Raw genomic sequence first — 27755 nt, forward strand, 5'->3', positions numbered from 1 at the left:
TCCCCAGACCCTCAATTCTTTTTCTTTCTACAGTAGTTTTGTACATTTGGACACTCCTCATAAGGCTGACATTTTAAGGTGCAGCACCAACGTCATTCGACTCCGTTAAAACAAAGCCGTGCAGGTGATTCTTCACTAAAAGATACGCAATTCATTAAAGAGATCACCGAATGAGATTCAAAAACATATCCAGGTCAATGCTTGAGCATGTTCGACAGCAGTGAGCTAGCGTGAGAAACTCATGTTTGCACTCTTATAACCGTTAAACACTTCTAATGTGTAGATCACATGTCGGCCAACACGGTTAAGGTAATCAAGGCACTCCCTCACCTCCGTCTGAAGATTGTGCCATAATCTCATCTCATCTCAGGGGTTAATCTTAGGTTACTTAGGAAAGCAAACCGCCGTGACCTGACACTGTTCTCCTGGTGATTACAGCCTCACATCATCTGTATTTACCTGACTCCGAGAACTTATCAACATCGTCGCTCAACTACTTTCTTTTACACGAGCAATTTCGCTGTGGCTAGAAAATGGTTTTAGAAACAAATGCCACTCATCGCTTGCAGTCCAGACGAGTGCGTGTGTGTATATTTGATACAAATTCATCTTGGTTATTATTGCACATGAGGAAATGGGGTTTAGATCCAGAGAAGCATGCTCCCTCAATCAGTAAAGAAAATAGTGGACCTTGTGGTACCGTGTTTCCATGAGGTGGTTTTGCCCTAGAGAGCTGTGCTGCAGTCACTGAGCTCTGAAGCGGTATGGTTACCATAAAGAATAAGTCCGAGCTAAGTCCCGATGATAACCCTGTCTCCAAGACCGGGGACAGTGACGGGAACACATCAGACTGATGGTATTCAGATAACTGTTTTTTATCCTTTGAGCAGCCATTACACTGTGGGATGAAGTAGAAAGACGCTGGCGTCAGTGCACCTCATTTCACACAAAGCAACTGAATCCGTCGGGGAGCTCAAAGCGCTTGAGCCACATGAGGATTCCTCCCCGCTTTAATTGAATCTTGAAACACCGTTACCATTTCATTAAACGCAGCACATTCCCTTCAGATCTGGGAGTGACACAGTTGGGGGAGTGACAACCAAAACAGAGCCCTCTGTTTGATATTTCACAATAATCCCAAAGAACTTAAAGTGCTTGTTAAACTGGCGATGGGAATGACATTCAATTCTGTCAGCTAATATTTCATTTTTGAATCTGAGCTCAGATCTAAATGGTTTGTTTCAGAGCGGATCACGTTTGGAGGACCCAGAATAACCTCGAAGAAGTCGCGTCCAAAATAACAAGCTTTCAAAACCCTGAGACTAAACTCCACCAGCTGACCATCTGTTGCCTCCTCTTCCATCCTCAAGATCCACAGACAGTTTTCTCTGTAAGCCTCTCAACCCAGAAAGTATTGTCTAGCACAAACATATGGCAGGGTCTAAGCACCTTATTAGTGTACATTACCACCGGACAAATCACATTAACCTCCATGAAGGTGCGGTGGCCATGCTTTCTGAACCAGAGGGGGTACAAATACATGTGTTAATGACGATTAAGCGATCTGTTTTTTTAACGCTGCAGCTGCTATGATGGCGCACACTGCTGCGAGAGCCTCACAGGGGGTTGATTTGAAGGAAACAGCAGCACCCACCTCCTGGGAAAGGCCGCGAGTTGCCCTGAGAAGCTCAGTCTAAGCCGTGCTAAGTAGCACATTTGAGTGTCTCTGCTGGCACAAGAGATAATCTCTTCCTTCAATATATGATTGACTGATGTTTTATCGAAAAACAGACAAACAAGGATAAAGCTGGGATGTCCAAACAACCGGATTCATTAAAGTGGGAAGTCCAGGACAGGTTGACTTAGGGAAGACGGATGAATGTGTAAATTTATGAGACAGCCCATCTGTACCCTGAAGCTTAAGGCTAAACGGTTAATTACGGTTTATGGACTGCAGAGAGATTGTGCTCTTAAGGGTGAGCGTAAATAAAACACATCATTACTCAGGGGGGAGAGAATTGGCCGGCATCAAGGCAAAATTGACATTTTTCTGCCTCTGAGAACCTGTTGCTTTGCAACAAAGCTTCTTTTAATGCGACCCTGTCCAGCACCCATGAATGGCCTCGGCGGAGCTGAGTGCAGGGTGCGAGCTGTCCCAATGCACAGTTTGCCAAACATAACAGAGTAAACAGAGGTTTTCTCACACTTAACAAGCGAGAGAGTGAAAGGGATATCTGAACACTCAAAGCAGCTATTCAGTATAAAGGGGAAAGAATATTTCTAATAATACGCCAATCTCAGAGGCATTCGTCAAATTAAAGCTAATGTTATACAGCTCTGCAGTTATTTATGGAGTGCCGCGTCGGACTGCTTTTGCATAATTTCTTCCCCATATGTTATGGATAGGGTTCGGCGGTTTGCAGGCAGGCAAGAAAAGCATATCGACAGACAAAAAGTGCTGCTTTTTCTCATATTTTAGGACCTGTGGTGAAATTTAATGAAGTGATGTGCCTTTTGTGTTTTTTATTACAATGGTGCTTTTATTTGCTGTGTTGTTGAATATTTGGAAATCCCTATTTAGCAGTGCATATGTGGAACATTCTGGAACTGTTTTCCATTTTATGATGACACAGCTATACCAGCAGATCATAACCAGGGCGGAGAACATATACTGGCAGTATAACTTCTCGTAATACAACTCTATAATGTTCGTACGTGGGCTACATAAATCTGAAATATGACTTTGGAAAAGTGTTAAGAGGGAAAGCATGCAAACTCATTCACACACACACACACGCACACATTACATACAGAAAGTTATTTGAATAGGAAAGCAAGACATGAACAGCTACAGCCAGTTATGATAAAATCAGCTTTGTGAGAACTCGGTGTGCTCACCAGGGTCCTCAGAGAAGCACAGCAGAAAAACATCATTAAAAAGTGGATCTGGCCACGCTAATCATCCAACCCACACCACCTTCAGAAAAAAAGATTACTTACCAAAGCTATTTACACAAACATTCAGATAGAGCTATTGTTAAAGTGTACCAGGCAGTGGAAAAGAGAAAACAGGCGATTGGAAAAAAACCCGCTGCAAGACCACATTGTTGCTGCTCAGTTTTTTAAGAGCTAATCCAGAATGTTACTGCTCTGTTAAAGTTCATTTGAGGAACCTGATATTTTATTTGGCTAAGTCTTGTGTTGCCACTAGACTGCAGACTGGCTGAAACCTTCAGAAAAGGACCCCATTAAAGATTTATTATGGCAAGCGTTGGACAGCGATCTAGCAATGCCCCGGCCACGTTCTAACGCCACCTTATCAGTGTTCGCACAGGACTTCATTTGCTCTAAGTTCCCATTCGTCTAATATCCCAGAGATGAATGCTAAGGCTACATTTTCTTTGTTGTTCTTGTTCAGAACTTGACGACAGGAGATTGAAAGATCGTTATTCAATTAATCAAGTCAGGGGGAAAACAACTCAAGCAGACTGGAGGGGTTTATACACCGGATTCATGGGAGCCATTTAAGAGCATAAAAGATCCCGCTCTAAGGTAGGAATGGTCATTAAAATTCTTTATCTGCTAAGCGGTCGTTTAGCCCCCCAAAACCTCCCCTCACCCACCAGCTAAAAGGCCATATACAAACAGCGTGGCACTATGGAGCAATGTGCTGGAGGGATGTGAAAGACATGAGATTTCTATGTGACCGAATCCGCCATAATAGGCATAGGCCAAAGGATTTACTGTGCCTTCCCTTTAATAAATGTGACCAAACACAGTGCATGTCAATGCACCCCGAGGACGCTCCCACCACCACCACACGCAGAGTCACACGAACTCAGAGGCAACAGACATAAAACACAAGCATGTGCATAATAAACTGTCACACAAACTAGTTTATATCCTTCATTTAATCTCAATTTAAACACAATCAACCTGATCTTTGATTTAAAACAAAAGAGAAACAAATCCAAATCCTTAAAACCAAAAATATCATCAGTTCAAAGAAATAGCAGAGATAAATCTATATATATATATAAACATTAACACAACAGTAATACAAATCTAATTGAGGATCGAAGAATATTTGATCATTAATAACTTATAGATAAGCCCAACCTCTAACAGTCCCTCCTGCTTTCCAACGCTGATCATCAGAAGACGCGGATATAAAAAAAAGCTTCTGGCAACTTTATTTACAGTTTATACAGAAAGAGGTGAACCAAGTTTCTTCATATGATGTAATCTCGTTAAATGTATCAACACTGCAAAGAGGAGAATTGTTTAGAGAATGGAAAGAATGCTATTTCACTTTTCTTTGGTTCTCATTAATAGCTAATCGGCTGCAAAAACACACACTTTACCAGCTGCCAGAGACATAAAAATATACTTTCTTCAGCCACAGATGCCTGTTTAAAGCAATCCCATACACACTGAGTATGTTGCTGTGTTTGTTTCACATTCTTCCACAGGGGCAGAACTTGCGTTGCTAAGCAGTGGCTTACTAATCTGATCTGCCTGCAGCTGATCCCAGATGTTGGCCCGGCGTTACGATGAGCCTGCTGCTATCTGCACCACTTGTTAACTCAGAAAACCCTGTAAACAACGTTCCATAAACAAGGAAGAGAGAGAGAGAGAAAGAAAACACAACAATATCCCAAGTTTCCTCTCAACAAGACACCTTGTAAAACACCTTTAAGCAGCTTGTGTGGATGCCACATTTCGGGCCTGTGCACACAGATTTTCAAATAATGGCAGACGTTTGCCAAATTCGGCTGCTCTTCCGAGCCAGAACTCATTATGGGAACCAGCACCCGCTGAGCTCTCTTGTTTCCATCCACTCCATGACAGATTTCCATCAGCACAGCAGGCAGAGACGGTCCTGAAGCTCTGCTCCATGACTTACCTCCACTAAAATGACTGAAATGTCCCAGGAGGATGCACCACTAATAGCACAATACACAGGCACACAGCGCTGCCCCGAATACGTGGAAGTCAGTCTATGACTCATTCACAAGTTTAAAAAAAGCTGAGAACTTGTCTGATCATAAATCACGGAGCACTTGTGTTAAAACACAGAATTATCTCCTGTGCACATGATGAAGTGTTTGCTGGGCGCAGTGGCTGCTGCAGTTCTCTGACTTGGCTGTTATAACGTACTAAAATATGACAATACAACCCTTTTTTTTATTTTAAACCAGATAGCTTAAGACCCTGTCTGACATAATAATACTTTTACAGACTGAAGTTTAAGGGTGATAAATCCTCTAGAGTTTTTCTCTCTCTCTCTCTCTGTTACACAGCGTTTTGGAGTAGAACTAGTCAAATACGCCAGTACAGGAAGATAAAGGCAGACGTTAACATGTCAAGATGGATGTCTGTGGTTGAAAACGAGTCATGGTAGACAGAGGACTTGGAGACATGTCTGCACCATACACCTTCAACATTTCCTGCCAGATTGCGCCTGGGAGAACTATTTCCCCCCACCGTCTCAGCCGAGGCCTCAAAAATGTGAGAAAATGCTGCTGGGTAATTTGGCCTGTACTATGATTATGGGGTTTTTGATTTTTTGATATTCTACCCCAAATCCTTCTTTCTGCCTCTCACCAACATTGTACTGAAAAGTCCTGTCTAAATATTTTGGAATTGTTGTCAGGGTTCTAAAAATGGATTCCTTGTGTAGCGTACAAAAAGGGATCGAATCCTAATTAGTATGTTGGGCAACTTTGTCCATGTGGCACAAACCTCTGAAGAGTATATGAAGCAAGACGATCTTAACAATGCGTGAACAGAAAGAAAAAACAGACTTCTGAAAATGTCATGCAGTTGCACAGTTTTTGATTAAAATAGTCTTGTAATGAAAAAGTAACATTCTCCACCACAAATATGCAAATTATTGACTGACTATGTAATAAATATAACGGTAGAAGTATCCTTTTCAAGCAACAATGTCTCAATTCTCACCAAATCTTGTGCACAGTCAAAAATACACAGCGTTGCGAAGGGTCACATGGTCAGTCCAGGAATGAAACAGAACCACCCTCAGACCATGACGGCCGTGCCAGAGCAGCTCGGGGAAACATATACTTAACTGGGATACCATGTGATTTGGCAGCAACGGGGATACGCACGTAGTTCTTTAACTGCATATTAAATGGTCCCGATGCAATAACAAGTTAACCTTTTATCTGGCTGCAACAAGCTCTACCGCCGTATCCAAATAAACAGAGGATGCTGTTCAATCGAACCTGCTGAAAGAGCGTCGAGAAAAAACAGCCACTATTTTGCAAGCTAAAAACTCCCAAATGTTTAGCTCATTGTACCACACAAAGAGAACACAGTGCAATGCTATGCAATCAAAATGCTGTTTGTTGACACTGCTGTTAGTTCAGGCCAGTATTCTTTTTCGGCTCGGTTTTGCTGGCTGATTACAAAATATGTTTTTTGCTTTGGTGAAGTTACACAATGTCCATGTGAGGACATATTACACACTGCTCAGTCCTCACACCAGATCATCCAGATGAAGGTAGTGAGAGTTCAAACAAAAACAACTTGGAACAGTATGAACTGAAACATAATACTGCAAGATAAGCATAAAATGGGACGGGATCAACCTCACAGCTCAAAACATCTTCTGCGGTCTTACCTGAGTCGGTGGCTGTGATCAGCAGGAAGTATTTCCCCTGAGCCTCGCGGTCCAGAGTCTGGGTTACGCTCAGCTGACCGCTGGACGACAGGCTGAACTGCGGCCTCGTCATTCCCACCACTGAGCATGTAGCTTAGCTGGCCGTTGGCACCTTGGTCGTCGTCTCTGGCTACAACCTGGAAAACACAGAGAAAAGCTTCTTCACAGATTCTGGGGATCAAACTTCTTCTTGAACAAGAAATGCGTTTTTATTTTATTTCCAGCAGCAGAATAGTTTGTCTGGAATAAGCAGAAGAAGTTAGAGAGCTGTAATAGCATAGCAGCAGTGGAGGAAAGTCACATGTACTATACTTAAGTACAATTTTGAGGTATTTCACTTCTGTGTTTCAAACACAAAATAGCATAAAATGTAAATACTTACAGCAAGACTGTGTGCACATTAAAAGTTGAGTCTATAAGCAATGAAAGACACTTAGGTGTGTTGTCGCTACAGCCTCACTTGGTCTGGTAGGACCAGTAGTTTATGTTGGCTAACGTTGTCTAAAATTGGCAAACTACATTTTGCTGTGCAATGGACTTTACTGAGTCAGGTTGGTGACTGTGTGACTGTTGGACTATCCAGCAAAGGTTCCATAGTCTCACTTGACGTAAAGTACCTCAAAATGATGTTTAAGTACATGTCTTGCGTCAGTACGCTTACTTTCCATCACTGCAGAGAAGCTTTTGAGCTTTGCAAATTGACTTGACTTGACATTTCAGTGTATTAGTGGACAAGTGATCTCTGGAAAGAGCAGTGCGGGAACACCAGAGTAATAGCCAAAGCACAATATTCCCCAAAACAAAAATACTATACTGCTGTTTTTCTCCCTGGACGTTTTTTAGTGGAGCATTCTTGCGAGAAATATCTTCCTCAATTCACACAACCATATATACAGTAGTTGGCAGTAAGTCTTTCCACTGAAGCATCTTAGGGTTAATGACCATCACGGTGCTGGGCGGCACCATGAAGGTAATTGTCGAGGGTAGGACGATCATTACTTATTCACTTTGTCTAATCAGACTTTCAGGGAATCCACAAAAACAGTGAGTACGATCCTAAATGTCAGATTTTCCCCTCGCGCTGCACGATTAAGATACAGCATTTCACCGGTGGGCCCAAATGCATTGTGGGTTCCCCAGCCCTCCCTGCAATGCCACAGACAGGCATAGCCAGGTTAGCACACAGATGTGTGTTCTTGTGTGGCAAAAGCCCACCACGTCTGGAACCCTTCCCACCACATAAGTGTACTCTCATTTCCTCACAAGGTACACAAGCAAAAGAAAATGGAACTGTGCCGTCACTGGAAATTAGGCCTTCCCCTCCATTTTTTATGTACGGCTCATTTAGTCATTAGGGTGGGTTGGGACCTTAATTGCCTTGTCAAGCAATTTAGCCTCGTTTCATATTTCAGTGAAATATACTATACTATACTATAACGCCCTAATTGTGCAGAGCAAATTACAGTCATATATAATTTCTATATAATTTTAGTCATGTATTTGTCATGGCATTTAGCAACATAAGACCACCATGCTACAGTAAGTGCTTTAGTGCACTGATACCGCTCACATACCTGCACTTATTAAGTTAGTATTACTACAAATTCTGTTAGAGCATTAGCTTATTTAAGTTTTAGAACTGTCATTCAAAACACGTTTTTCACTCAGGAAGTCCTGTCTGTGAATGTTAATGCCATCCTAACTGCTTGAATTTCAATGAGTGTATTGACGAAGAGAGAAAACAAACATACTGACCTGCAGAATGTTTTTTGGGAGGTTCTCATAGTTCTCCTGAACATTGACAGTGTAAGGAGAGAGCTCAAACACAGGTGAGCAGTCATTGTCGTCCAGCAGCACAATGTTGACCGTTGCGCGGTCCACCCTGGAGCTGCTGCCTCGGTCGGCAGCTTGGACCACGAGTGAATAGGACGAACCCGCCTCTCTGTCCAGTTGCTTGGCCACTGAAATCACCCCCGTAACCGAATCGATCCTGAAATCAGAGTTGGTGTTGCCTCCTGAGATCGAAAATCGGATCTGGCCGTTGGTGCCCTCGTCTGCGTCGCTGGCAAACACCTGGATGACATCAGTCCCAGTCAAGGTGTTCTCCTCGATCGTAATGTCGTAGATGTTCTGTGAGAAGCTCGGCGTGTTGTCGTTGACGTCCAGAACCATCATAGTCACATCCATTGTTGACGACAGATGGGGCTCGCCTTTATCAGTAGCTACGACTGTGAGGGTGTAGTTGGAAAGCTCCTCGCGGTCCAGTTCCCCAACCAACCTGACGTCTCCATCGATGGTACCGATGCTGAACTTGCTACCAAAAGGTCCTTTGAGGGAGTACTCGACGTAGCTGTTGGGTCCACTGTCAGCGTCTATGGCCTGGGCTTTGAACACGACCGTGTCCACTGGCGTGTTCTCTTGGATGTAGGTCCTCCTCTGGGAGGTGAATGTCGGCGGGCAGTCGTTGACGTCCAGAAGAATTACGGACACCTGGGCAGTGCTGGTGAAGCGGGTCATGGGAGGAGGAGCCAGGTCGTTGACTGTGATCACCAGGTTGTAGAAGGATTGGACTTCTCGGTCCAAGGCCTTCGTGGTTTGGAGGACTCCTTCCTTGCTGATGACAAAGTGGCTCTGGGGATCACCAGACGCAATTCTGTAGAGGAGCTGAGCATTCGGGCCTGGAAAAGATGCCAAGGAGGAATCAGAAGACTGAATTATTTCAAAGTGAAATGTATTTTACGGTGACTTTTTAAAAGCTACACTGCATTCCAAATGCTAAAGAGACGTAACAAAGTGACACATTAAATCTTCAGCACCCACAAATTCTGTTAAGTAAACTTTAGGCTGCAACTAATGATTATTTTCATTATTGACTAATTTGGCAATAGTTTTCTCGATTAATCTTTTAATAATTTTGTCTTTAAAATGTAAGAAAATAGCAGAAAATGCCTGTTAAAATTTCCCACAACCCAAGATGACATCTTCAAATGTCCCAAAACCCAGAAATGTCCATTTACGACCATGTATGACAAATAAAAGCATATATTTGAGAACATTAATCCATCAAAAGTTTGGGCAAGTAGTCGATCATCTTTGTAGCTCTAGTAAACTAAACGCAGTGTCTTCACCGATGCCGTCAGTCGAAAGTGCTTCATAGCAAAAGACACTGAACAACAACAACACACACAACAGATCTAATCTCTGTGATTGTGAATTACATTTGTATTTTGATCCCAAGGTTAAATGTATTACTTTCCCTGGGTGGAGAATTTTTGCTGGAAGAGGAATTAAGAGGTTTCTTGTTTAATCTCCTGTTTTGTCCCATCAGGCTGACAGTGTGGGTGTATTTTTAACTACAAACCCTGTCTTGTGACACTCACCCTGCCAAAAAGAAATTAATCTCCAAGAAACTATTTATTCTGACCTTGAATTAAATCATAGATAACAAAGAGACAGCACAATTTAGTAGTAGAGGTCGAATGTGGATATTTTTGACTAGCATCCATTGTTCCAGATGTGATTGTTAAATATTCTGTATGCGTCTGAATAAGGCACTTATATGCGTTATCAACATCCATTTCCACACATTGTGCATGTGTAGCAGCTGGAGCTCCGGCCGCTACTCTTGTCCTTCAAGTAGACAATCTATTCATGTAGCATGACAGATGGCTATCAAAAGAGAAACACCACTGCCAAACACTTCCTAAACTGATAGTGTGGTTGTGGAAAATCCCTCCCGATTGAAACATTTATTTTATTGAGATAATTACAGTGTGACTGAGTAGATGGATGCAGTAAAATATCTCGCCTTGAAATGGGGCCAAATCCGCAGCACTTCCCTGAAACTGGGGGTTAAAATGGGGTTAAAATGAGCTTAAATTGAGCGTCTGTAATTCAACTCAACGGGGTATTCATGTGGAAAGCGCCGGCACCTTCCCACACTCCAGCGTGTATTTACAGTATACAAGTAATCCCTTATCAAAAGCCTGAGTGCTACTTCCATTTGAGTTGAGGCTACGCCGTCTAGAGACAAAGTCTGGGGGTCGGGGGTCAGGGCTTAGGAAGTGCTAACAATGGCGGCGTTTTATTTTGACAGTGGAAAGCGGCAACTATATATCTGACAGGACGACGCGGTCAGATTATGTGGACAGTGGAGAAAGAAGCCAGACTCTGGTTGAGAACTAGGCAGCATATTTCCCAGGAATGTAGGTCACAATAACCACATTAGGTCTGGGTGAAGCGGTAATTACAGCGGAGGAGAGTAGCGGTGACTGTTCAAATACCACACGGCACTTCACAAACACAAAACCTCCACCACCACCTGAAACGCAGAGATACCTAAAACACTTCATCACACGGTGAAGACGTATTTCATCAAGTCATTTATGAGGAAAAGAATAAAATCCAAAAATAAAATGTAGGTTTGAGAGCTTCTGTGTAACCAACTGTCATAATAAAATGACAGGCTTACATTAAATTCATCTGTTTTGGTGAACTTGATTTACACAGTATGAGAGCACTTTAAAACATTCTCACTGAACTGCTTTCTTTAAATATCCAGAGGTCTCTGGGATACTTGACCCGAATTTAACTGGGATTTAACTACAATTTTAAATATTTGTTGCCAAACGTTTCTAGATATAGTATATATTTAAAAAAACATTTCTTATTGATGGTAAAATCTCGAGCCAAAGTAATCTGGAACCTGGTATAGAGTCAAATCAGGGCCAAATATGTGGTTTTGTTTCTGATTTTGTCCGACAACATTGACATTTGATGACTGTCAAAATGTCAACTGACCTTACAATTAAATACGAATATATTTAAAATAATAAAACTTCAAGTTGCGACTAGATTAAGTACATAGGAATTCAAAAGTGGAATAATCTAATATTAATATTTTGACAATATATTTATTAGAGCCTGAGCAATATATCAGTTTATCACATATATACATATTTTAATTAATGTTTTATATTTTTTAAACTTATATTTGACACTTTAACATTATTCAAGTTTCATGTATTTTCTAAAAAATATGTAATATAATACATTTTTCAAAACTTATTAATATTAATTATATATTTAGTAATATTGTTTTGGCTCTAGCATTAATCTTTAAATACCATCTCCCACACATACATACCATCATCAGCATCACTGGCCCCGACAGTGACAATACTGGACCCGGGCGGCAGACTCTCGGAGACGGACGTGCTGTACACGGTGGTGTTAAAGATGGGCGGGTTGTCATTCACATCCAGGACGTTGAAATACACTCGGACCGTGCTGGCCTGCCCCCCGCCGTCCTGAGCCTTCGCTGTCAGAATATAGAACTGCTGAGTCTCGTAGTCCAGCGGACGCGTCACGTTGAAGACTCCCGTCACCGGGTTCAGGAGGAACGTCTCGTCCTCGTCGTCCTCCTCCAGCGAGTAGGTGACCTCTCCGTTCACCCCCGAGTCAGAGTCGCTGGCCAGGATTGCCGCCACGATGGAGCCTGTGAGAGTCAGACGGGTTGTAACACGGAGTTAGACTTTAATATATCTACAGGGGGTTACTCGGGCTCTTTATTAATCCCAGTGTCTCTGCCAGTATTGCTTTTGCAACTCCATTGGCCTGTACTGTTGAAACCTTTCCAATCATTGTTATTAAACTGATGACGTATACACATGTTGCTATAGCAGCTAATTAAATGTGGTTTTTATTAGCACGGGTACATAATCACATCTTAATTAAGTCCTCACTTGACGTTCTTCTTTGATTTCCAAACGTATTTTCCTCTCTCTTGTGATGGAGGCGGTGAGAGGGATAAAGGAGCGGTGCCAGACAGTTGTCAGTATTACTGTAAATCCTTCTGGTCGCTGATAGATTTCCATATAAATCAAATATCAGTTCCTGTCCCTTTGACCTATTAAACTCTTAATTTTACCCTTAAGGAAGATACAGAGGATTTTGGAGAGCTACAACGCTCACATAAAAATATTCTTATAAAAAACGTTCTTATAAACTGCTACTAAGAAGTAATAATCTGAGTTCTTGATGACTTTAACAGAACTGATAAAGTGCGCTCTAAGGGCTTTTGCAGGAGACAAAACATTGCCTGTCTGAGTCCACACATGTCTACGTTCATTTAAGTGTGTTTTGGTTTGTAAATAGATGCTTCATTGAGAGACAGTAAGACCTCACCTGGCGCCATGTCTTCAGGGATATCAAAGGAGTACGTTGCGCGGGAGAACTTGGGCGTGTGGTCGTTGACGTCCTTGACGGTGATGTTCAGCCTCATGTCAGACGACTGTTTCCCATCGTCTGCGCGCACCAGGAGGGAATATTTCGAGCGGCGCTCACGATCCAGCTTCTTGGTGGCGATGAGATCACCGGACTCGGGGTCAATCCGAAAGCTGTCGTCCGCCCCGCTGACGATGGTGTACGTCACAAGAGCATTGGGACCCTGAGGTGAAGGCAGACAATGACACCGATTACAAATACTGTAACCTGAACTCAAATCAATTTGCATCGTGAAATCTGCATGTTTACGGCACAAAAAACATGAAGTTAACTTGAGGAATCAACATTTGTGTTTGAAATAGACTGAGGTCATCGCAGGCCGCAAACCAAACCAAATTCTAAGTCAATATTTGGCGGCTACGTTTTTCTAACATTGTTCCAACTGTTTCTCAGGGTTTCGTGTGACGAAGGGGTCGGTGAGTTTGTTGTACTCTGAGAGGAAGAGCATCGTGATTATAAGTATCAAAGGAACTCTATCAGGAAGGAAATCAGTTCACCACACATGTTAGCGAGTCACGTCTGCAGATCAAACTACCTACTGTACTTGTCCGGCATGGAGGAAACCCTTGGTCACGGGGACAGTGCACAAATGAAAGACTTGTGATTTGAAAACCAGCACGTACCAGATCACATATCAAGACATCAACAGGAGAAAACGGATGTAAAAGAGACTCAGCTGACCTGCACAAACACTTATTTTTATTCTTATATTAAAAAGAAAACAGACATGCTAACACGAGAACAAACTCTAAAATAAAAGCTAAATGGAAAAAGAGAGCAAAACTTAATATATATATATATATATATCATTTCATTTTATCAATTCATTTATGTCAATTATCAAACCCTAAAATATCTCAGTAAGATTATTAACATGTTTCCAAATAAGAATAGTGAGAAGAAAATTGAGTTTTCTGCACAAGTATAATGAAAAACGACGCTTGATTCTACAGTATTCTTTAAAAGATAGGATTATTATGAGACAGGTTGAGATTATGTCAGTAAATTGGTCGATTTCTTCACTTGTTTGAGAAAATATGACTTTTAGCAGTCAATGAGACAAAAAATACTTTTATTTACTTACTTATATTGGATATATTAGCAGTGCAGCAACTCTAAACTCTTACTTTAATCTCTAAAACATTACTTTTACACACATTAAAGCACATAATCTTTGATACAATGTATATCAGAAAGAGGTCAGGTCGCACCAGCCGGGGGGGGGGGGGGGGGAGCAGAAGCTGAATGGCGACTTTCTAGTGAGACTCGCTCTCAGGCTTTGAACTTCTGGGGGCTATAGTGTTCCTCTATAAATGCAACTAATAGATCCCCTGTTCCCTCAGACAAGTACAAGCGCCGTGACACATGTGATGGCTATAGCAAGAGGCTTTGGAACAGGAGAGGAGGACTGAATGGGGATATGACAACTGAATGAGTCTGACGACAGAGCTTGACATTTATATTTGTGCCGGGGACAATAAGAGATCAGACAACTGTCTCACTCTGTGTCTTCTGCCAAAAAGAAAAGCAACATCAAAAAGCTACGGCTATTCAGTGAGATGAAGCTCTGGTTACAGCTGGTTAAGAGCTAAGCTAAAAGAGACTCTTTCAGCCATGCCTGATGTTTGTGTGATGCTTTTTGATCCTGCCAGGACAATGGGAAGGCTTATACAGAGAGGCGTTGCATTAAGCTATTGTCGTATCTACATCTCAACACTTTTACTGCCTCGCTGGACAATGGTGGTCACATAACAAACTATATCTTACATAAACTGTATGCAGGGCTGTTGAAGGGTAACATTAGCTCTGGCTTTCAGGCATGTGTTTGCTGAGCACGCAAGTTACGTATTCACCCCCTCCTGAGCACAGTTTTCTGTGGGAACACAAAGGCTATTTTTAGGACATTAGCATAAAGTTCAACTTTACTCAACTCCCTGTTGTTGCGCTGCTCGTCGCTGATTAGCATCTCTGCCCCTCTGACACTGCTGCCTCCGTGTGTGAAAGGTTTCCGAAAGAAGATGATTGACATCTCTCTGCTTCTTTTAGCAGGTTACAGTTGTACGCTGTTATAAATTGAATCTATACCAAGACGTTCTTTTTGAAATGAAGTCTAATTTATGGACTTTTGATAGATTAAGCAATGACTGAAGGTTCTTTATGCTGCTGGATAAAAAGTAATAATTTGTTTTACTCATTTTGAATATGGAAGAGACTGTCACAAAGATAAATGAAATATGTTCTATGTTTAACAGACTTTGTGCAGAAGTCTAGACACGGACGTCGTTCGCCAAAAAGCTCAGAGTCAATATCGTCAGGCCAAGTTCATGACTCGCTCTTATCTCTTCCCCTTGGCCTGTTTTTATGAGGAATAAAACCTCTGTCTTCTTGACCCCGTCTCTCATTGCATTACCAGAGACCGGTCAGAGATCCAGGCCCAGTAAAAAAACAAAACGAGGGAGACGAGAAGGACGGAGCGAGGCACCGCTCATCTGAGGATCCTGCTGTCATCAATCAGTGGCTCCAGATCTGGCAATCCCATCAGCCACCTGGGCTGCAGTCCGGAACCCAACACCCGCGGTTTGCCAATTAATTTTCTGATAGGGTTCAAAGGCAGAGCAAGGGAGGTGGGAGAGGCCGAACAGGAGGTCCATCTCGGCCACAGTCCAACACACACACACACACACACACACACACTCACTCACACCAACACATATTTTGAACACTTGCATGCATTAATACACACACATCTCACTGCACTAATTCCTCTCTGTCTCTACCAAACTAACATCATTTGTGTGTACGTTACAGTTTTGGTTGCTTTTTTCTTTGGGGGGGGGGCTGACCAATTAAACAGCAGCGTCCCAGGGAGCACAGCGTACCAGACTGGAGCAGAAGGAAACTCATTTAGCAGATGAGTGGTTTTTTGGGAGCAAGCAGCTCCTATGAGAAGTGAGAGGTGCGAAGCAGACTGCGCCGCCGGGGATAGTGAACTTCCTGTACGCAACAGTACCGAGCACGCAAGCCAATCATAATACAGACTCCTGAAAAACAAGCAACGTGTTGTCACTGAGAGCTCAAATATAAAGCTTTTAAAAGGTAGAGATGGCCTCTCTGGCTGCACTGCTGCTTTGTAAATCTGTGTTCAACGCATTCACAACTGCAAAAAGTTACTAGAAATATACTTTGTGGTTGTGTAAGCCTCTGGAACGCATTACCGTTCATTTTGAGGGTAAGCCCACTTTCAGAGACGGCTCCTTAAACAGCCATTGTTGCACCTTTCGTCATTAAGAAAGTTTATTTTTTTTACCTGCGACATATTTTCCACAGAAGGTCAGAATTCTAATAAAACAACAAAGTCTTTCCAAAAGCACATTTTCTTTTTTAAATGAGGTGAGAAACATTTTCAGAGAGGCCGAGCCGGCGTTAGACAAAAGAGAAACGTTTCATATCGATTTTCTTTCAACCCTCCTGAACCTCTTTCTTCTTTTTGGGGTGGAAATGGGCATAGCGAAAAGCGGATGCGTAGAAACAGCATTTTAATACCGTCACACATGAATCCCACATGTAGCACTGTTAAATTGGAAGGGATCATTATGATGTCTGCATTCAGCCCGTCAGCTGGCCAACAGCTTGCACTCTTGGCTACTCTGCACTGGCTCACACATGTGGCTTTCTCAACAAGGGCTCCAATGCGTTCTGTACGCTTAGTGTCAGCGCAACTTAAGTTTCCTGCGTAAGGATGTGGGCAAAGACTTGGCTGGCCTCATATCTGGCTCAAAATGAGAGTTGGAATGAAGTACAGGCTTCTATTTAGCAACCTATTCATGGCAGCGCTGAAGTTTGGAGTAAACATCTCTAGAATCAGTAATTCCCAAAAAGGCTCCTCTAGATTTTCTTTAAGTGTCTCTATGTTTTCGTTTTCTTTTGAATCCCTGCCGAGACGCAACATTTGGCTTCTCTTGAATGAAAGTTCTTTACATTGATCATTTGGGAAGACTTAAATGCATACGTGTGCATGTAAAAATGAATGCTTAATTTTCTACAAATGACGAAAAGTCTCAGCTCACGGACCACAGCTCGGGCTGACACTCAGGGATGAGGAAAAAGTGACTGCACAGCTTGATTTCAATACCATATGCCTTCAAGATCAAAAGCTGGGAATACTTTGGCGCTACAAAAGAAAATAATCAAATAATGTCCTAAAAATCCCCGTACTGAACAGACGGCCCTGCCTCCAGGTCTGAGATTTACAGTCGATATAGTATTCCGACAAAAGTAAAAATGGCCAGAAGTGAGACTTTTCTCACATTTGGAGCGAAGAGAAGCGGGTGAGGCAACAGCTGTGCAATAAAAGAAGTGTGGCCTCATACGTTAACGTTAAACTTGAGTCCATATTCACTGGTTCTAATCTCTCTCCCCTCTATGGCCTGACTTTTTCCATTCACTTCAACTGTGTCCTTTGGCTTGCGTGAGGGACCGCAGACCTCGGAGATGCTGGCTGAGCCTGCTTCACTCACTGCAGGATTTAATGTCCATATCCTGCCTAAAGCAGCTAAAGATGGAGCCTTTAACTAATTGAGAGTGATCCCGGTGATGTAATATGATCTATGGGGGCCGCGGAGGGACTATCGGAGCGGCAGGCCGAAAAATCAATCGCTGTCCGCTCTCCTCCAGGCTGTGTGACACCAGTGGCCCCGACGCGTCTCAGATATCGTCAACACGAGACAGAAAAGGACAATTCTACGTGTGTGAGTGTGTCGAGAGGAGGAAAATGTATAAAGACAGATTGATTCAAAGTGTGTCGGTCGTCTCGTCTCATTTATTGTTCCTTCTATCACTCATATGTATATAATTCCCATAATTCCTATCGTGCTCTTATTGTTGTTTCTGTAGATTTTCTGCCCTGAGGAGCTACAATTACTTTGGCATCAAAATGGTCCAACGTAAAGATATTAAATGTTGACTTAGCGTCATTTCATTATTGACAGCTGTGTTGGCCTACAAATCCCATTTGAATTTATAGCAGTTTCTAAACTATAGGAACACAAATTTAGGGCTTATTTTCAATTCGAATCACTCCCAGGATATCTATTCTGAAAGCAGTGGAGTGGAAAACGGGCACAGAAAAGTACAGAAACCCTGTCAGACAGAATAGAAACTGGGGGAGCCATTACCTTGTCTGCATCCGTGGCTGTTAGCTGCATTATCTTGAAGCCATCTCCAATGTTCTCCTCGATGGTCACATCAAGAATATCATTAGGGAAAACAGGCGGGTTGTCATTGACGTCCTGCAGCGTGATCTCCACCTGCAGAGAAAGAATAAACACCACAGTTTCCGTTAAAGATCTGCCAAACTCGGCCTGCTCCAGCTGTTAAGATCGCTGCAAAGAAGGAAAAAGAAAGTGTCCATCTTCTTGGATTTTAGATGATGAAGAAGCTGCACAAGAAGGGGAAACTTATAAATCTCTGACTCCAGAGAGGCTGGAGAAGAAAAGCTGTGACATGATGAAGTGTGGTATAAAGGAGACGGAATTATTGATTTTCCCGAAGATCATTTATTTAGATTCAATAGGCCAGTAGAGTAAGTCCTTCAAAGCTATAACACAGCAACTATTATTTGTTCAACATTGAATTAAGACCAGAATCAGTTTTACTGCATAACATTATTATGCAATTGAAATATGAAAGCAAATTTGCAACAACAATGACAGAAAGATAAAAAACAAACTTGCAGTGTTTAACCAAAGCTAATGTATCCTCTTCGTTTCCTGTAATTGAATAATGAATGTTGATGCTCCAACACTTCAGTATTTGAGATGGTTAAGCTAAACAAAACAGCAGCTAAATGTAATCCTAATGGAGAAAATAAGCTGTATAGACGAGTCATACAAAAGGTAACTGGCCTAGCTTAGCAGAATGGCAGCCATGCTAATTGTAGCCTCTAGCTGCACACCGGCTAGTTAAGAGTCGCTGGTAAGAAAGCTAACTTACCCATTTACTCCTACCTGTTTCCTGTAATTGAATATCAATTGTGATGCTCAAATACCTTAATAATTGAGTTTGTAAACCACATAAATCAGAAAGTAGCTAAATGTAATTATATTTGCGAAAAAGTAAAACCAGACAAACTAAAAGCTAACTAGCCTAGCTTAGTGGAGTAGCAGCCACTGCAGTCTAAACTCTAATGAATTAACGTGACATTAAAGTCATTTAAGTGCAGTACACAAGGAGTATTATTAACGCTTTAGACACAATAGGCCTACCCACATGTTACCTAAACAAACATAGTCTAACATATCTAGAGAACTGCATTGTGGGTCTATGGTAGAACTCATATGACACTGGAGCTCATGTAAATTGTACAATTTACAAATTGACTTGAGGCTCTTTTCCATAGAGACTTACAGTGAGTGTAACAGTAGAGCAAACTAACTGCAGCTCAGGGATTTTCACTTTCATGTCTTAGAAAGCAAAATAAACACACATTACTGGAGACCACAGACCCCCCATGTGGATCAACTTTGTCCCAAATAGGGAGACCTTTGCTGATAACCTAACATTTAAGACAGACGCAGCAGTGGTAAGAGTGAAACCTATGATTAGATCAATTGTTTATATGAATTATGTGATCTCAAGTAAATCAAAGTGACATTTAACTTTTCCTTGTTTTACAAAAGACCACGGGAGCCCACTTAAAGATCCCCAACGGTTCTTTCACCACACTTAGAGAACCCTTCATCGCCATCCTAGCTTGCGGTTAATATACTAAAAAGGGTCAAAAGTATGTGGACGGCCGTTTCCACATCCTTTGTATGCTTTGATTGTTCATGGTTTTGGATAGGACCCTTAGTTTGTTTTGATTAAGGGACATTTTAATACTACAGCGTACAATATTTTAACGATAATGTGCTTCCAACTTTGTGGCAACCATTTGGCTCTTTCCTGTTTCAAGGGTGCAACAAGGCCAAGTCCTTAAAGACATTATTTCCCCAGTGTGGTGTGTAGGAACTTGACTGGCCTGCACAGAGCCATAGTCCCATCCAAGAGCACTAGAATTCAAATAAATATAAGTGCAATAGTTTGTACATAAAATATATATTTACTTCTACAGTTGCAATTGGAATCAAACCAAGCTACCACAACGAGCCACATATAGCAGCACAGAGAATCAATTACACACGCTCAGCTATGCAAATGTCTGGTGAAAGTGGAAACCCTGGAGACAGTGAGAGTGAGAGTGAGACATTTTTGGTTTCAGATGTTCGGTGTCTAGTGTGGCAATATTACATTTCCAATCATATCCCACAACTTAAGCTGCGATCTCGTCCACCTCATCCACTAACCCAAATATGCATTTCAAAGCCAGTAAACATGGATAGCTTTTTAATCACAACAGACATTTTGCTCCGCATTCTCTGTTTATTGACTCTATAAATATGGAAAAGCCGTGTTTAAATTCTCCAGCGATAGAATCTCCATTAATGTTGACAGTGATTATGATAATTCTTGTGCCAGGCATCACAAGATGCCCCAACCTCTCTGTGAAACACACACACAGATGAAGCTACGCATTAGTGAGATGAAATAGGAAATGGGAAAAGAACAGTTGTCTAAAGTCCACAATGGGTGCAGCCTTTTGAGGCAACTAGAGTTTCCCAGCGGGCATTTATAGAGCAGACAATAGGCCTCAAGGCCGCACGACCACCTCAGATAAAGCAACCTATTCATACACGGCTATTGACAGGAAAGGCAGCCTTCACATGTCCCACAAATCTGCTTTGCAACCAACAGTAGCAGGAAACTCTTCGTAACAGCTGCCACATACTCCTTTTGGAAAAAGCCCAGTTCATTAAAGATGACCCAGAACAAAAAGCTTGAGGGAGACATCGCTGAAATGGTGTCAGAGACTGGCTGAATAAAATATGCTCCTCGTTGTTTACTGCTCTGACATCAACTGCAGCAGGGCAAGTGTGCGTATGGCCACAATTACAACAAATCTCATCACTGAACACTGATCTGACCGGGAACGTTGTCCACTTATTAAAATGACTCTGAGTTGGTGTCTGCATGAGCGGAGATAATTACAGAAGAACAAACCAGATTATGTCCTGGGCACCAACGATGCAAAAGTTACATAAACAAGCCACAATGACAGCGGCTCTCGACTCAACTTGCGCCTGTGCCGAGGGACCGGAGCAAAGTCAACAAACAATGAATATTTATCTCCCGCCCTGTGTGTCCCCTTGATGTGTAAATAATGCAAGGCCCACTTCTGAGGAGTGAACTAATTAGGGTAGAAGTGCAGTTTTGAGAAATAATTACGCCTCACGCTTCCAGTTTGCATTACCCAGGCTCCCACGGGACAGGAATGTATCAAAGAGCTTTGGTGAAAAATTCATTGGAGGAAAAGGAAGCAAGGTCAGGAGGGGGAGGCTGAGAGGAGCAGGAGGAAAGGTTGTGTTCCCTCTACCTGTCTGCGGCAGACCCAGACTCCCCGGCAGAGGCAGGTGAAACACATTAGTTTACAAGGTAAAAGATTGTGTTTCACGAACTACTGTTTCAAGTTGCAGGTGCTGCTAACTGGCTGCCAGGGTTTTATTATTTATGGGGAGGTATGAATGATTCACGCGTCAAGTGGCTCCTGAGCGCTGTCGATTATGAGACCTAAAGTGATGGAAGGTATTTGTCCAAGAGATTGAGAGTGGAGCTCGTACGACAGCAGTGATACATTAATCTTGTCACAGATCTTATACGATACATGCAGGACTGACAGGTGGGATCATTTAGATATCTGAGCTTATGTTATGTAATCTCCTTTCTCACTCATAGAATTTTAATTTAAAGGCTTAGTTCATCCATATAACAGGAAGACATATTTGTCCAGCACTATCAAGCCATGCACATAGTTTGGTTTTTATGTGCCGAGCTTTTGAGATATCTGGAATTTCTGCGGTGACCCCAATATAAATGGGGAGAATGGATTTTTATTTTTGTTTTGCTCAAAGCACACATCTAAAAAATTCAAAAGCAACTTATCTTCCAGTAAAAATGCCCCAGTTATTTTGAATAATTCACTGACCTCACTGGAAGTTCCAACGCAAGAAATAGTTCATGTGAAAAGTGTTGAGGGAGAGGTCTATGGATTATGACCAAAGAGTAACCAAAACATTGATTCTGGGAAAAAAACACGCTGCTGTTAAGTTTCTCAAATGTCATTGTAATTCTATGGGGAGCACATATGAAATTCCATTAACCTCGACTGTACTGGAGTGGAGGCAGAGGTTTCACAGTATTGGCGCACAACCCCAAAAGTCTTTGTATTGCTGGTTTAGAAAATACTGTATATGTTTTAGTAATTTGGGTAAAGTGACCTTTAAAAAGGTATCAAAGTGTTGCTGCATCATTTATTCTCATTGTGTAGAACTGACACTTTTAACCATCTTTAAAAAGACTTGCTTGTGGAAGCAAAGCAGACATCAAAGACGTTTAGCTCAAGAGTAACAGAATATAATGTAGCGAAGGTAATTCTTCCGTCCCACAACACTCTAATAAAAACAGTGAGAAGAAACCGTTCTGGTTACATCTGAAGGTAAAAGCATCACCTGCGTCCCTGAGAGCAAAAAGTCTTTGACGTTTTTCCCACAACTAAAAAATATCACAGGTTTTCATGTTTCCCATATAAAACGTCTCATATGTGCAGTTCTGCCAAGACCTCTGCAGATAGACAGACAGACAGACAGACAGACAGACAGACAGGCAGGCAGGCAGACAGGCAGGCAGACAGACAGACAGACAGACAGACAGGCAGGCAGGCAGGCAGGCAGGCAGACAGACAGACAGACAGGCAGACAGACAGACAGACGAAAGGTCACTGCAGGAGCAAGAGATCTTTTATTTGAGGACAATCCCATATAGGTTGTGCACATATCATCATATCAGTTATTTCTAATAACCGGTAGAGGGTCTGATTAATAAAGAGAGTGAGGGTCTTTCACTCCAGATGAGTACTACAGTGCACGCATGCTCCATTAAACAGTACGAACGTCTGAGTGAAAAGGCTGAAATTCCCATCATTAGCACTAAATAGTTCTTCCAAAGCGGAAATAAATGTGAACTCTGAGTGCAGCAGATGCAACGGTTGGCCTGTAAATGTTGATCTCATCTGTTCGTAAAAACTGGAGCAGGGTGCGCCTCTTGCAGGAAACAATAATTTCAAAAATGATTAAATGTCTCATTAGATGCTGATGATGACTCAGGGTCAAGGGTTTGGGGAAGCACCGACTTCCAGCTCTCGTTACACTTTGCCTCTGAGATTAAACGATTCCACTTTGCATCATACATTTATTGTACATGAGCCCGCGGTGGACCTAATGGGTAAAAAAAAAAAAAAGCAATTCCAAATATAACACTTCATCACAGAGCAAGAGCCAACATCATGTGTTGTTAAAAGGAGTTAGTCAGGCTTTGGCGCAGTATAAACAACTAAGTGGCACAAAGGAATTTTTGCACAGCCATAAAAGAGAGTAAAATCTAAAAGCCTTTGAAACGTGCTGATTCCACCATGTAGGATAAATAAATAACCAAATGGGATCCAATCGGACGTATGATGCACTGTTTGTTTACAACAACATGATGGTTATCTAAGGTTGGTGTAATGCCTCAGCTGGGGCCTTGTGTAATGTGAGCACCTTGACCGAGTAGAAGGCTGGTAGCAGAGTATTCTAACAGAAGCGGGGAAACACAAAGGCTCCCACTACTGTGCTTCTCCATAGGGAGCAGGAGAACCATCACTGGGTCTTCTCATATGCAGATGGAGAGGTCACATCCTTTCCAACCGCTGACTGCGAAACTTTTGAAGAGCCGCACCCAAGCAGGTCAGTAAAGGATGCCCCAACGGATTCCCACAACTGCTTCGACACAGAAATAAAGTCCCAGAGGCTCCTGACTAACTCCCTGCACATTGGAAAATCATACTTTCCAAAAAAAAAAAGAAGAGCTGGCTCTATTTAAGAGCCACTGTATGTACGGAGGAATCTGTCATCCTCTCAACTTTGAAAATGGATTACCGACCGTCTAGAAAAAGCCCAGGCCCATGTCTGTGTTTGCCTTGCTTAATCTGAAAACCGTATGGCGTGATCCACACACACACTCTCACTCTCACACACACACACACACACACACACACACACACACACACACACACACACACACACATCTGATGAATGCTCTGTTATGTAGGAGAAATTGTAAAGTGGGTGATAAAACGCCACATTCAACATAATTAATTTCCTGCAAACTCTGAAGATATGCAGACAAAAAGCCTCATTATTTCACTTAATCTTCACTTCCTTCTCCTTGTGGTTGTTTAGATTGAACATCAGAGGCACTTGGCTCCAGATTTATGGGAAGTTTAAGAACTCATGAGTTCTGCGGGTCAAGTACACTAGTAACAGTGGTATCTGCGCTCTGCCTTTTAACAACAGGAGGAAAGACAACTAAATAATTAAGACAAGGTCAAACTGATCTCTTCCGCACGGTTACTTTAACACGTGTACAATCGCAACTTGCTCGATCTGTCAAACAAAGACCTGCAGGGCAATTCATCTTCCAACCGCAGTCATCAGACTCTGCAAAGTGCATGCGCGCTCCGGAGACAGGAATTTGAGCGTGCCGGAGATGGGAATGTGCCCGGGAAAAAGCAGACAAAGCTGGACGTCAGCCAAACCTCAACGCACTGTGTAAGAGAGAAGTCAGGATACGATCATATCCCCCTCAAGTCCACACAAAATCTCATGCAGTTCCATGGAAAAAAAAAAAAAAACCAGTGTGAGTGAGTAAGAGAAAGAGACAGACAAAACAAAACAGGAGAGCCTGCAAACGATCACAAAGCACCTTGGCTTCATGTAACCAACAAGGGGAGAGAGAGGAGAGACAATGTCGGACAAGTGGTTTTAATAAAGGGGATCACTGTCCTCTCTGTGGACCACTTCAACAACTGTTAAGAGATTGTTTGTCTACAGCAGACCTCTTCAAGCCCCCTGCAAATCCTTGCCAAGCGAAGTTCCCTGTGAGCATTTCTGGAGGGATATATTATCCAACAGAACGAAAAACCCACCAGGTCATCTGGACCAGGGTATTGTTTCACAGAGGCTCTGGGCTCTCCGGCATCTCTGCACATGGGAGAGTGGAAACAAATCGTGATGGATTGCCATTTTTAATGGCACCGTATCCGGCCATGAGTGGTGCAAACTGGGGTTCTTCTTCACTATAAACAGCCATAACTCTTTGGCTCTTATTCCTACCTGAGAGAGTTGGATGGAAAGTTTAATAAGACCTTGTGCAAGATCAGAGCAGAGCTAATGGCTGCTCAAGCTTTCCTTGAAGCTGGAGCAGAATTCATCATCGAAATTACAATAGCCTAATAAATGCAGCGCGTTCTGTATTAAGAGGTTAGAGGAACATCAAAACAAGAGTTTTCTCCTTCTTGTAAGATGAAAGGTAAAAAACAAAATAATTAGCCTATTTGTGAAAAGTCTGCTTTGAAGATGTAAAGAAATGTTTCTTTCTTTTTATCAGTTATCTGTCTTTTTTTTAAGGACTTCTTAAAAAATGGAAGGAGACCATAACTGGAGTCAGCCGTCTGTCCTTGTTGGTGCCGCAGCCTTATCACTGTGCTCTCTCCAAAATGACCTCCAATTACAGCATTCAAACCATGCAGACCAAGGAAAGGAGAGAAACTGAAAAACACAACACTTTGTAATTGCTCTGGAAACTGAAAACGTACAGATTCAATGGGTATTACACTGCTGGGAAACTTCACACTGTTGCTCTTCTACATATCGGACGAAAATATTGTACTTTTTATTCTGTTCCTGCTCGATGGCCGTGTTAGTTATCACTAACTTTGCTGAAAAACATGTTTCATTCAACACAAGATAAGCTCATTTGCAGTTTTCAGATAACAATGTCAGATTCCCCCGTGTTGAACTTGATGGCGACGCATTTTTATAAAGGATAAGAGGTAAGAAAATGTTTTCCAGCCTGCAGAGAAGCATAATCCTGAATTCAACTGATATGAAAGGACGGAAAAAATCCCCAGAATTGGAGATACAAGCTTCAGCTCTCGTCCGACGGCTGCAACACGACACATTGCTACAGCTTAAACTCTACAACAGTATAATGAAGTAGTCAGACTCAGCATGACCTGGACCACTTACAACATTAAACATATAGTTTACAGGTTAATATATCAATAATTTAACACACTGAAGGATCCAGTGCGGCAGAGCTACGTGCTTAAATAAGAGATTTGAGTACTTCTTCAACTACTGGTGATAGAAAATAACATTATTGTCTTTTGATGCACATTTGATGCGATTTGTCTGGAGCCATAATAAATATAAAACGTGGAGATTGTTCCAAATTGCCAAATATGTTCTCTGAGCCTCTACATGAGCGGGATTTGAACTTAAAGTGGGATAAATGCTGAATGTAAGATATCAAGCATCTTCCTCTAAAGCCAACGATGCTTTCCAAGAAGTCTGGAAGATCTGCGAGAGGCTTTAAAGACTATTATGGATCTATTTCATAGTTACTGTCCACCAGTGATGAATGCATGAGATTTACAGGAGCTGGGGGGGGGGGAGGAAGGCGCATTAGCAAAGCATCTCAGTCTGGATTTGACCTAATTATTATCAGTACGCTAACTCCTTAACCTAGAGATCTAGGTTAAGGAATTAGCGTACAGTAATGATGTTTGGGACTGATTCGATTATCAATTCATTAGATCTGGTTTGCATCATGGTAAGCCTATGGTTGGGAGTTCAGAAAGCATCAAAGGAAATGTTGTTCCCAGACTTTTCCTACGTGTTTGTTGGCGACACGGTTCGGGGGTTTTGAGTCGGGAAATGTGTCCTCTTTCAGTTTTAGCAAGTCAAAATACAAAAACTTGTTTTCTTTTAGGGTTTCCACCGTCAATATATTAACACATCATTAAGAAAGAGTCACTAAAGAATTCCAGTCTCCATCTATGTCACAGTTTTACATTTAACTTTTGAACTTAAGTTGAACTGAACACATCACTGGCTGGCAGAGCTCTTCGTGAAAAGAAATGTGGAGGTAAGAATTGAGAAACAAGATGATACTGTTGTTTATTTCATTTAAACAAGGAGGAGTGGAGGACAGGGAGTGAGGAATGGAAGTGTGCATGTGTGTGTGTGTGTGTGTGTGTGTGTGTGTGTGTGTGTGTGTGTGTGTGTATGACGGGGGGGTGTAGAAACCAGCTTTAATCTAAAACAGGACTCAGATTGTTGTGTGAAAAGCCCCAGGAACCCCCAGCAGCCCCTGTTTATGTGAAAAACCCCTGCAAACATTAATGTTGGGAGGAGCAACAGGGTGGGGGTGGGAAGGGTGTGTGTGTGTGGGGGGGGGATGCAGTAGTCTAACTCACGGCTGACCTGTGCTCCAGAACAAAGCCTGACTGCCACCCTAAGCTCACGCTGATTAGACTAAAAATAAGATACTAATTTAAGTGATGACTTGGAACAACGGACAATAGTTTAGATTTCTCAACTGCAGTTTGTTGCATTTTGCTGATTCTGAATGCACTTAAAGTAATAGTTTGTCATTTTGGGAGATTTAGATAAAACAGATACCATCTCTGGTACGTACGACGCGAGAGCAGGGAAGTGGTTAGCTTAGTTTAGCATAAAAACTAGAAAGACAAACAAAAATGCGAAAACAACAATTTTGGGTTTTAAGGACACTTATGTGGTGCGACTACTCC

General features: G+C 42.1%; 1 protein-coding gene across 1 annotated transcript in view; it reads right to left on the reverse strand.

The window, feature by feature from the left end:
• Window positions 1–27755, reverse strand: part of fat4 (FAT atypical cadherin 4) — a 98641-nt gene that overhangs the window by 29787 nt on the left and 41099 nt on the right. The window contains 6 exon segments of the mRNA XM_029441455.1: window positions 6647–6743; window positions 6745–6822; window positions 8441–9363; window positions 11832–12182; window positions 12872–13133; window positions 18145–18276. Of these exon segments, the coding sequence (XP_029297315.1) occupies window positions 6647–6743; window positions 6745–6822; window positions 8441–9363; window positions 11832–12182; window positions 12872–13133; window positions 18145–18276 (1843 nt within the window).

This window comes from Cottoperca gobio, chromosome 10 (genome assembly GCF_900634415.1).
Source record: "Cottoperca gobio chromosome 10, fCotGob3.1, whole genome shotgun sequence".
In the NCBI taxonomy this organism is placed as follows: Eukaryota; Metazoa; Chordata; class Actinopteri; order Perciformes; family Bovichtidae; genus Cottoperca; species Cottoperca gobio.